The sequence below is a fragment of the Eretmochelys imbricata genome, chromosome 22, assembly GCF_965152235.1.
Source record: "Eretmochelys imbricata isolate rEreImb1 chromosome 22, rEreImb1.hap1, whole genome shotgun sequence".
Taxonomy (NCBI): domain Eukaryota; kingdom Metazoa; phylum Chordata; order Testudines; family Cheloniidae; genus Eretmochelys; species Eretmochelys imbricata.
Window position 1 is genome coordinate 11,680,647 of NC_135593.1, and position 12,046 is coordinate 11,692,692.

The window sequence follows — 12,046 nt, forward strand, 5'->3', positions numbered from 1 at the left end:
ACCTCTCCCAGTTGTTTTCTGTCTCCCTAACCCTTGCTCTTCCTGCCTCTTTCCCTAAGGCTTTGTCTAGAGGATTAGGAGTTAAAGGTGTATTATTAGAGCATATTAGCTGTAACACCTTCTGAAGCTCTCCTTCAAACAAGGCAAACTGTACTTCAGCAGATGCTATGCTGTTCCCTACTAAGCTTTAACTTGATCATGCTGCATTGCAACTTGCTTTGCCTGGCTGAGAGTTTTAGGTGTATATTAGATCAAGTTAGTTACATAAACTAACATCACACCTTTACAAACTCAGAGGTTATACCTAATTTAATCAGAGCCAAAGTAGACATTTGAAACTTGCAGCTCTTGTAACTGTTGAGAGTAAAGGAGAAAGATGTTAATCATTCAATTCCTGTGCCATGCTGTGCAGGATTGGCCCCAAATTATTTCACAAAGCTCTCCTTTTTGGTACCAATCCTGTGAAATATGCAGCAAATACTGCAAGGTGACAGCACCATCAATTCCATAGGCTTCAGTGGGAGCTGGGAGCCTGAATTTATTTTCCATAGTCCATCTCATGGTAATGGCCTTCAGTCACTCTTAAGCTTGTGCTGGACTCTGTCCAGTAACTGAAGGGCCTTGTAACCTACTCCCAATCCCCTAAGCCGTCCAACACCACTGCAATTTTCTACCTGTGCCTTTGGAAGATTATTAATGAAGAGAGCTGCTTTCTGGAAAAAGTCCTTTTATTATCAAATTGTGCCTATACAGTCTAGTCATCCTTGGTGACATAACTCAGATCTGCATATGCACTTGCTCACAGTTCAATTGCACCAAAACAGCAAACAAATAAAACAGCTTGAACAAACCTAGTGCAAGTCGATGCCTGAAATTACAAATGTGTGATTTCCTTAATAGCTATATACATGAGAGGTTTTTTTTTTTTCCATTAACTTTATACACTTTAAACAGGGAAAAAAAGTATTTATAAAAGAATAGATAGCATTTAAATTTTCAGCCAAGTCTAAGCTTTACAGTACAGTGTAAGGTGGTTTTTCAGCCTCTTAAGTCCTTGTTTCTTCATGATGAGGGGAACCCCTGTGGTTATTTTATATTGCACAGACAGGACCATTCAGCAGCAGAGGCCGGTTGGGACAATCAAAGAACTCTCCAGCAGGGAGAAAGGAGCGCAGTGATGAAGACTGTTTCAGTAATACATGTTCTTGTCCCACCAACCTGTGATAGGAGGAGGGGAAAATATCAAGGAATTAGGATTTTTTTTTCTTCCAGTAGAAGAAAATTAAGTAAGGCATTGTCTAGATAATCCATTTAAAATCATCTCTATCAAAATGATACAGCTGGGGTTGGGAAGGGTGGTGGTGGCAGAAATGGACTGAGAATGAAATGCTAGCCCCGGGGGGCGGGGGAGGGGGGTTAGGGGGAAGGGTGGGGAGGTTCTACTTACTTCCTGGGTATTGCCTGATGAAAAGCTTCCGGATTTCATCATAGACCCATATCAAGATGGCATAAGGCATGGCCACAAACCAATACTGAACGCTGGAAAAGCGAAATAAAGGAGATTCATGAATCAGATCTTATCATTTGAAAGAAGCAGTCCCTCCAACTGAATTCTGCGGGCCTGCTGTCCAAACAGCTGATTTGATGTTGTCACTAGAGAAAAAATCGGGCCCTTTGACCTTTCTGAATCTGTAAATGAGGAGAACTTATTTGCTCCAAAAATGGGGTTGCAAAATGAGGCTCTCTTGTGATATCCTGGACTCAGAGGACATCAGAAACTGGACTGGCATATGAAAGGGAAGTCATTTTAAATAAAATGTAGTCAAGCAAACGTTTTATTGCCTCACCCAATAGCGTGAGTTCTAGAATAAGGGCTAGGGACGTTCTTATTCTATATAAACTGTTTTCTCTACCCTGGCCAAACAGGGGACATGTTTTTGTGAAAAAGATCATGAAAAATGTGTCCGAGTTTTTTTTGACTGAGAAATTTCAGCCAACTCAACTCAGTAATTATGTCCTAAAACTTAGTCTTTGAATTCTGCTCTCTAAGAAATTTACTCCACATAGTATGCCTTTCCAATCAGCCATGCCACTGAGTGTATATTTCCTACCATTTCATGTGTATATGTACATTTGAAGAAGAGGTAGAACACAAATGTACACAGAAGAATTGGAACTCACCGAAGGGGCGTGAAGTTCAAGGCAGTAACACTTCCGAGACCATAACAGAGAATCAGAGCGATTGCTATCTGGGAGAATATTCCCACCCAGATTACTTTATTCCTACAAGAAAACCAGTAAAGAAGATGGTTATGTGATCTGTATAACCCTAGTGTCTACGACGAGCTGGTACCATTCTAACACCATGTAACCCAAAGGTACAAATCTGAGTAGAAGCCCGACTTAAGTAGGTGCAGGCTCTATGCTACAGTCCATGATGAGCATTTCAGAAGGGACAGCGGTTCTGACAGGCATGCTGGCTAGATACAGTGTCTTCCCTTTTGAATGTAAAACTGAATACAGTCCATTCATCCTGGAGCATAAAGGTCATATGGACAAGATGTCACCTTTTTATGCTCAGATAGATTTGTTAGTCTCTAAGGTGCCACAGGTACTCCTTAGCTTTTATATTGTGGCCTCAGCACTGTGTGATGCCCTCAATCATTTGGCTTCAATTGGGCTTGAACGGTGCTCAGCACCTGACAGAGTTTGGCCTATTGATAGCTCCTGGAAGTCAAAAGTCTACAAGAGCTGGCTGAAAAGTAATGAAAAAGCTTTACCACCATTTTCTCCTTTTTGGAAATTTTGCTAAATTTTGATTAGCTCTTTAGTTCTGCTTTGTTTTTAAAGGAGATGGGGATTTGCGTGAAACTGCAAAAATGTCAAAAATCCCATTTTAAAACATTTTAATTTTGAAATGTCAGTATTCGAACAACTTTTGATTAGCTGTTTTTCTTGTACCTATTTTCATTGCTAAATAAAAGCTTGGGTGGTAGAAAAAAGCTGGAGAGAGAGGAAATTGGTGGGAACAAGAAGGAAGAATGGAGGAAGTTATTTCTGACTCCAGTTTCACCCAAGGAACATACAGAGGCTGGATAAGACTGTTAGACCTCCAGGCTAAGACCCTCCCTACCCCCCCTACCCCCATTACATTAATGAACTTTTAGCACCAACCTGAGAAGACCCTGCTGGAAAAGGGAATTCCTCCGTGTTTTCCTGATGATCAAATCTGCCACTTGCTGAATTGTGATGCTGACAAAAAAGGCAGTGTAGCCACTCCACTGCAGGTATGTCCGCTGGTATCTAGTCTGCAAAGGAATAAAAAAGTATCTTTGTTACAGGCCGGGCACTGAAGTGTATGTACTTGCACTATAGGAATGGCTGCATAGTCTAGAGACTGATTCCCAGTTACATGGGTATAAGTCTGGAATAATTCCACCTTTTGCACTTGTGCAACAGCTTGGAATCCATTGTTCTTTCCCATTAGCTGTTGCTGTGGAGAATGTTGAGAGCCTTGACGGTGGGGAATTCAAATCAATTCACCTACTGCCTCTGCTTATGGTGATTGCTGTAGGGAACAGTGTAAGGATGGGAGCTCCCCTCAACCATCATGGTCTTGGGCAGCAGGAATTCCTCTAGGGAACAGCATTTATTAGGACCTATTTTCAGTATTGGATTTTGGAATTAAATCTTGAGGTTGCGGTTCTACTTAACACTCATTTAATGTCAGCCAGAGGTTATGGAATTTAAGCAACATTGCATCCCAGTGCTGGGAAGGGGAGAGTCAGTATTGTACTATAGAGAAAAGAAGTACTTGTGGCACCTTAGAGACTAACCAATTTATTTGAGCATAAGCTTTCGTGAGCTACAGCTCACTTCAGTGGATGCATACTGTGGAAAGTATAGAAGATCTTTTTATACTTTCCACAGTATGCATTCAATGAAATGAGCTGTAGCTCACAAAAGCTTATGCTCAAATAAATTGGTTAGTCTCTAAGGTGCCACAAGTACTCCTTTCCTTTTTGCGAATACAGACTAACACGGCTGTTACTCTGAAACCTGTACTATAGAGAGTATCTTCACAGCTGGACAGTAGTGGTGTGCAGAAGCAGTACGGGGGGAGTAGAGGGGATCTAAACATACTCTAGAAAGGGAGGCAAGAGTGGTGGAGAGGCTCCTGTTGACAAAGACCTATAACTGAGAAAGAAATAGGGGAGGATGTTTGGTTTCAGGGCTAGGAGAGAAGCAAAAAGAGGGGAATTTTAGATGTCGAGTTAGTGGGCTCTGATGTTGAATGACCAAAGCCAAAGAACAGCTCCAAGAAATCTAACCTGGGAAGCTTTAGTTCACATCTAATGGAATAAAGTTAAAATGAATCTAAGTCACTGAAATTAAATCTTTCCCCATCAGCTCCACCTCCAAACATTTCTAAGCTTCCTTCCACCACCACTCCCCGCCCCCCGCCCCTCACTCTACCTGTGAGGGGAGAGAATCTTCCATTTCTAGTAAAAAATAGGGATTTAACCGAAGAGGATTTTTTACAGATGCTTTACCCATTCTTGCCCATAGCTGTCCTCTATGTCATTATTGTAATCATCTTCCCAATTGACACGTAAGCCGAGCAGTGTGTTAGGAAGCCAGCCCTGTTCAGCATACACGGTAAAATAGGCCAAGAAGGCTCCAATCGACTGTAGGATCCCTGCAAAGAAGAAGGGGGGGAAATAATAAAGGGATGGAGTGAGACTTAATGTATTTGCGGGGAGGGAGGGGAAACAAGAAAAAAGTCTGCTGAGAGTCGGTGTTAAACTAGCTCTTTCTGGATCCATAGTACTTTGCATGGACCATATAGGAAGCGTTCCAACCAAGAATCTCAGTGCATTCTTCATTAAGCCTCCGAACTCCTATGGATAAAGCATTTCTGTAACCCCAGAACAGGTGTGCACACATAGTCAGAGGGAGGTTAAATAAGCATCCCCAAACTCTCACAATGAGTTGAGATCATAGGAATGGAACTAAGGAGTCCTGACTCCCTTCCCCCCACTCTAACACTACTCTACACTCCTTCCTGGGGCCAGGAACCAAATTCAAAAGCCTTTCACTGACTTCATTCTCCTCATCCAGCCTAGCCACGTCTTATATGAATAACCCAACATACCAATCTGCAAATAGGAGTACACAGCGAGCTGCTCATTCACCAGCCTGTCCTTCTTCTTGTGCCGGGGCCTCCTGTTCATAATGTCACTTTCAGCTTTCTCATAGGCTAATGCAACAGAGGGAATCTACAAGAGAAATTGTCTTTCAGAACCTCACTGTCAAACCTCTACCTGCTTCTGGGAGATTCAATAAATTCTGGCTTTTCTTTCTCCAATGTCTGTTAGTTGGATTATGTTAACATTGAGTGCCCCAGATGTCAAGGAGTAAATGACAAAAGGTTCTTTTCAATTAAGTCTGCAGTTCAGGACCATAGAAAGGTTTGGGTGAGGTCTGAAACACATGCCTTGGGGCCATTAACATATTGCTCATCCACCCCAGAGGGTTGGATGAAACTGGAAGGAGAGAAGGGGTCTTTTGAATCTATTGGGAGGATAGAGGATGTCTCATCTGTATGTCCGGTGGTCATTCCCTATACTGTAGCAAACAGATGATTTGGGGAAGATCTGACACTGGTAATATATGTGCTCTCTTGATAGTTCACTGCCTGCATGTGTTGATCAAAAGGCCTGGCTAGAGTGGGCTCTTGATCAATGCACATGAGCGAAGCCTTTACTTTCCGCTCTCCCTTGCTCCCCTCCTCATCTTAGTTTTTTCCCTCCTCCAAATCCAGTTGCTTTCACTCTAGGCCTCTGCTTGTTTTGCTGTCTTACCTATCGCATGTGATTAGGCTCTCAGTTCCTGAGTGATGACTGATCCCTCAAAGATGTACATCAAATCTAATTGCTTCACACCCAGAGAGGCTCAAGAGCCTCCTTGGCACTCAAACCCTAGTCAGTTACTCATTCTCATGGTCAATAAAATGCACATGAAATTGCACGGGCAGCCAGCTGGTTTTAACCATGTCTGGGGTAAGACAACTTACGATGTCTGTGCCCAGGTCGATGAACAGGATAGTGATTGTGCCAATGGGCAGCGGGATGCTGGCAATAATGTAGATCAGGAAGGGGCAGAGCTCAGCAATATTCTTGGTCAGGGTGTAGGCAATAGTTTTTTTTAGGTTATCGAAGATCAAGCGGCCTGAGGAAAAACAGAAAGTTTATTTTAAAATACTGACTAAGCCTAATGCTGGCTGAAAATTTCCTGCCATCTTTTTTTCAGCAGTTAAAGTTAAAACATTTGAAATAAATCTCTGCTTTCCTCCAAAAAAATTGGTTTTCATTTTTAAAAAGTTAAATTGTTTTGGGCAAAAAGTCAAATTCTCATTGTAAATGTATTGAAAATGAAAAATTTCAACAAAAATGATTTGTTTCCTTGGGAAAAAAGAATTTCCCATTTTCTGATCAGCTTTAAAGTTACTAGAAGCTTCAGGCACCAAGTTAGAAAGCACAGTGGATGGTAGTATAGCTGGGGTCAAGCCAAGAGAGGGTGGAGAACAAATAATAGAAATGAAAGGGTACAGGAGATTGCTGCAGCACTAGTAACTTGAGGCTGAAAGCAATACGGGATCAGACATGAATGAAGGGCTTTTGTTCAAGATTCAAACTGATAGGCATAGCAGAACTGAGCAAATAATATCTGTATAACATTGCCTTGCTCTTTGTGAGCAGGTCATAAAACCCTAGGATGTTTGTGGTTGGAGATGATTCACGTCTTTCTCCGACTTTAAAGAGGTTAGCTACCCCGTTTCTGATCCCATTGCAGCTAGGTCCATAGAGTTTGAATGAGGAAATTAAGTCCATAGATATAGACTGGATTGTGTAGGATATTAAGGGACACATCACCAATGCATGCAGAATTGGGTAGGTAGTTACTAAGGTCAATAAACTGACCATTTAGCCCTAAGAGATGCCTTTATTTAAAAAATAGAGATTTTGATATGCACAAATGTGTGATTGCATACCTACATTTGCAACAATATGAACATGCAGTCACCCGGTTTTCATGCATATTCCAGGTAATGGTGTCTGCAAATGTAAGTGAACAATAGTGCAAGCAAGTGGGCCTTTAAAATAATAAGACAGGGGATAGTGGCTATAAGTCCAATGCGACTGCTTCCAGTTTACATTAGGGATGAGAGTAGCGAGTCTTATTTTTACCTTCCTCCACTCCTGTGACAATAGAAGCAAAGTTATCATCCAGCAAGATCATGTCAGCTGCATTTTTAGCTGCGTCGGAGCCGGCGATACCCATAGCAATTCCAATATCTGCCTTTTTCAGAGCTGGGGAGTCATTGACTCCATCTCCAGTCACCGCAACAACTGCATCCTGGAACACAGTAGGATTCAGGTGACTGAGGAAATTAGTCCATCCTCCAGCAAGGAAAAGCCTCCACCTTTAAAGTCTCTGGAGCAGAGTTTAATACAAGTTAAAATTAATGTCAGTGCTCTTGAGATGTTCTTTTAAAGTGAATGTGTGCTGGTGAAAGGTGCTGGATGGGCAGCCCTGGCCTGAAGACGAATTCTTCATCTAGCCAGGTAGAATATAGGCAGTGGTCACATATATTTCCTCTACGGTGCCTTGCGACTGTATCCCATCCCTCGCTGAAGAAACCAGGGATACTCTTCAGGAGGGGGAGGGGGATTCAGTCACCATGGTCCATCCACTCCTTGGTCTCTCTTCTGAGGTATCTATGAAGGATGTCAATTTTGGGGTGGCTTGTGATGTAGATATGTGTTCAGTAGCTGAGAGACACACCCCACCCCCACTCCAACTTTAATGAAGGCTACTGAACAGCCACTAAATGCTAACTTCGCTTTTAGTTTGTGAACCTGAACTGGTTTGAACTGGTGAACTAGAAAAGGCCCCAGTTCTCTGGACTAGCCTCTCTGATGAAACTTCCTGATGTAACCAAGTATCCTCTCAAAGATGCTTTGGCTTCTGGAGAACTTGGAGTGTTCTGAGCAGAATCGGAAAAAATCAAAGGAAAAAATATGGCAAACTGATTATGACAAATACCAAACGTTTTGTCCCTTGAGGGATTTTGCTCAGTGACACCAGTTAGAAATAATACAGTGAACAGCAGGGCTTATGGGCTCGAGCTACTAAACAGGGAACAGGAACTGACATTTTTTGCTCTTCATCCTTCGGAGAGCCAAATCTTACTGGAGTGTGGGCATCTGCACAGCACAGAACAAAGGTACCCAGAGCTTGCCATCTAAAATGGGGTGACACTAGAAATTAACCAGTAATATCATTGTTTCCCTGAAAGCAATTCAGGATTAAACCCAAAGAGCTGATGTTGATGGGAAAGCTCAGCTCTGCCAAAGCTACAAAAATTAAAAGTGGGTCATGCTGCATCTGCTTTCCTTGCAAATTTGAGGGGGAGCCATGGGGTAAGTCACAGCTTGCATCAGTGGGGAAGCCGGGGGATTGCACAGCCGTGAGAAGTCCCTGGGAGGAGTTCTGGATGGTGCTCCGCTCTCCTTTTTCATGGTGCACTATATACTCCCCACGGTGCTGCTTCTACTCCAGACAGCTTTATAATAACTGCAGTGAATGGGACAAAACTCTTAAAATCCTGCCCCGCACTAGTCTCCTATCTAAACCATAAGACCGTTTAAGAGGCAGTTTAACAAGGGCTGGCCCGAGACAAATCATGTTATAAAGCAGTTTATTGGGACGCATGCCCTGTATTGTTAAACACAACTGTACAGAAGGCCTAAGTGAGACTGAAGGGGAGGGAAAAGAGGGCATGGTCACAATGCTGCTTTCATCTGGGTTTATAGAACCATCTGGGGAAGGGGCCTCCTAAATAATAAATCCTTGGCCCCAGGAATTCCAGCATTGTGACTGTGGTGCCCATCACAACTAGAACTTCACACCCAAAGTGTAGCTACAGCTCTGCTACTTCCCCTCAAGCACCAGGCCCTAACACAGAAGAGTGTCAGTTAGCCAGTACCAACATGGGACTCCTGACATGCAGTAGAGCAGCTTAGATTCCATCCAGTGTAGGACAGGGGTGCCAAAGGCACAGTGGGTTCACTACAGTATGTAGATTCAGATGGCTGAGGATGAAAAGAACCTCAGCAGTATCTGTGGTGTACTGGAACTCACTCCCCCCCCCCCCCCAACCTGTTTCTAACACCACTAGGTTATCATTTCTGTTTGTTGCTGAGGCGGACATCTGAGCAAATACCATCACTGTACAAATCCATTATGGCCACATATGTTTATCTGTTGCCTTCTCTCACTCACCTGCCTTTGGCAGCCCTCCACTATAATCAGTTTCTGCTGGGGTGAGGTGCGAGCAAAGACTATTTCTGAATGATTGATTAAGATCTCGTCCAGCTGCTCTGTGGTCATATCCTTAAGCTCCATTCCGTTAATTACAGCAGCTCTAGCATCCCTGTAATAGCCACAGGAATGCACAGTGAAACTCAGACATAAAGGCTTAGATGCAAACAATACATTCATTCAAACACTGTACTCAGTTCAGTGGGTTGGATGTGGCAACAATAAGCAAGTCAATTTTAACTAGCCTTAGTCGTTTGTCAGCAGGAATTACTTGAAAGGCACCACAGAAATGCAAGGTATACTACAATTCCCTAGTGAAGAAAGTAGCAGTAGGCCCCATCAGTAGACCTTTCGAAAGAACAGAGAATGTGCTGTAGGAAGCAATGCTGTATTGGCTGGAAGAGGTAGAATGAGTTATCTTCTTCTTCTCTCACTGAATCATCAAAACTCCATTCAGCCTCAGTACATTTCAGAATAAACTAGATAGATGGTTCTGGGTCTAAGAGATGAATAGTTGAATGGATATCAGGGCTAGGAAGGTACCAAGAAGCAGGAGAGCAAAAAGTGACTGTTTTATAGAAACAGGTTAATACACACATAGGAGGAGAAGGAAAGGTTTCATTTCCAAATAGCTGCTTTCTGCCCTTACTGTTTATTGACTTGCTCGACTGGAACATTGAGGCGCTTGGCAATATCTTCAACGGTCTCGCTGTTGGCAGAAATGATGCCTACACTCTTGGCAATTGCTTTTGCTGTGATTGGATGATCGCCAGTGACCATGATAACCTGATGAAGGGACAAGTGCATTGAATGAGAAACTTAGGAGTAGCAGAAGGAAAGATGAACTGAAGTGGCTATTCTCCATCAAGAAATGGCTTTGGTTCTTTAGCATGCTGAGCATGCAGTCAGGTTTTCAAAGACATTCAGATTGTTGTTAGTAACCTGCTAACCCTATGTTAGCACCAGTCCCTAAGCCAAGTGACATTGGCACTGTTGAATTGAAAGTGAAATTGGTTCAGGAAACCAGGGCCGTGCAGGGTCCTTCTCTAATTCTGATCTGCCTCACTCCTTCTCCTAAACAGAGGTCCTGTATTTATTTTTATATAGTACACTAATAACCCCAAATGCTGTTTATATTGCTACTGAGTTGATGAGGACCAATACTGTAGAATAAAGAAGCTCTTTATATGAGTTTGCATTGTGTGTTGGAAACACTGATTAATATTGCAACATAAAATAGGTCCTTGTGACATAAGGTATCATAGAAAACTGGGACACATGTCTATTCAACCTTTTAGGTGAGAAAGCTGCTTGGTAGCTAGCCTAGCAGCCTCAGAATGCCAGCAATTTACCCAGTGTTGGGACAGCCTTTATTTTGCCCTAGGCCAGTTGCTTCAAAGGCTGATTTCCCTTTCCTTATCTAATATGCAGTTGAAATTCACTCCCCTTGAGCTGAATATATACTTGAGGATGTCCTGGCAAGACAGCTAGGGAAGCTGTTGCTTAGCATAGACTAGAAAAGTTTTCTGCTTTTATGATCTAAATTTAGTTCTTCCCCTTTGTGAAGGATTTTTGTCACTCTTCCATGGTTTAGGGTGAATAATTCCAGCTCCAGAGATTTCTTTATGTATTAGAAATGGGCCTGAGCTACAAAGTTGGATCTGGATCAACTTCTGCACTCCCCCAAATATTGGAATCCTTTTGCATCTGGGGTTTTGGTTTCAGCCCATCTTTGCAATGGGCCAATTTACATTAAGTCCTCTTCATACCACGCTGGCAGTGTAAAGGAGACTTTAAGTGGGTGTAAATTTACTCCCAGGTTAATACCCCAGGCCAACATTAATGGTAGCTGTGAAAGATAATAAGACTTAAACTATCTCCTGAGATGTGTTTAATCTGAATACACTAAAATGCTACCATGATGCAGCAAGAACTTGAGGCTATAGCATGGGTGCTTTAGGAATCCCTTATGTAGAACTGCTGTGCTATTGACTGGCAGAAACCCTACCTTGATCCCAGCACTGCGGCACTTTGACACAGCATCTGGCACGGTGGAGCGAGGGGGGTCAATCATGGATAAGAGCCCTACAAAGCACAGGTTGGAAGTGGGGAAGTTCATGGAGTCTGTATCGAAGGGGTAGGTGTCTGGAAACTCGTCCTCGGGCAGGTACAAATGGCAGAAGCCTGGAATGAAACCCAGTAGAGTAGTGTGAGAGCAGGGTGAAGGGGAAGGGTAAAAAGAGAAAGGGAGACCTGATACAGCATGGCTATTTGTTCTTCTCTGTGTTACACCACTGCATTTTAAAAAACAACCATGAAGTGTCCTCTGTGGTGGAATTTTAATCCTTGTCCATTGCATTAACGTTCCTTTACAGCACCAGCATTCAAAGCAATGTAGCTGGTACCTGTAGCAGAAATGAAGAGTGCTTTCTTCCATGTACCAGATACATTCATGATTCTTTATTTGCATGGTGCTAGTGCCTAAAGGTCAAGGCCCCCCACCCCCATAGTGCAAGCTACTGTCCCACGGTCCCTGCTGGAAAGAGTTTACAGCAGCGTTGATGTGGGTTAACCCCCTACTTATTTTGAGGGGGGGTTACCATTTCATCCATGAATGAGCAGGTAGTTTCTCTTCTTTCCTCTAAGACTGCACCCATTT

The 12,046-nt window shown here is 42.9% G+C and overlaps 1 protein-coding gene across 2 annotated transcripts in view; it reads right to left on the reverse strand.

Moving 5' to 3' along the window:
- Positions 1-1,189: 1,189 nt before the first annotated feature.
- Positions 1,190-12,046, reverse strand: part of ATP12A (ATPase H+/K+ transporting non-gastric alpha2 subunit) — a 34,058-nt gene continuing 23,201 nt past the window's right edge. For both annotated transcript variants that reach the window (XM_077840035.1, XM_077840036.1), the window contains exons 13-23: positions 11,396-11,571; positions 10,037-10,173; positions 9,349-9,499; positions 7,251-7,419; positions 6,077-6,231; positions 5,156-5,279; positions 4,554-4,699; positions 3,175-3,308; positions 2,182-2,283; positions 1,448-1,539; positions 1,190-1,218 (exon numbers count right to left, since the gene is read on the reverse strand). In XM_077840035.1, the coding sequence (XP_077696161.1) occupies positions 1,190-1,218; positions 1,448-1,539; positions 2,182-2,283; positions 3,175-3,308; positions 4,554-4,699; positions 5,156-5,279; positions 6,077-6,231; positions 7,251-7,419; positions 9,349-9,499; positions 10,037-10,173; positions 11,396-11,571 (1,415 nt within the window). The remainder of the gene's footprint in view (positions 1,219-1,447; positions 1,540-2,181; positions 2,284-3,174; positions 3,309-4,553; positions 4,700-5,155; positions 5,280-6,076; positions 6,232-7,250; positions 7,420-9,348; positions 9,500-10,036; positions 10,174-11,395; positions 11,572-12,046) is intronic.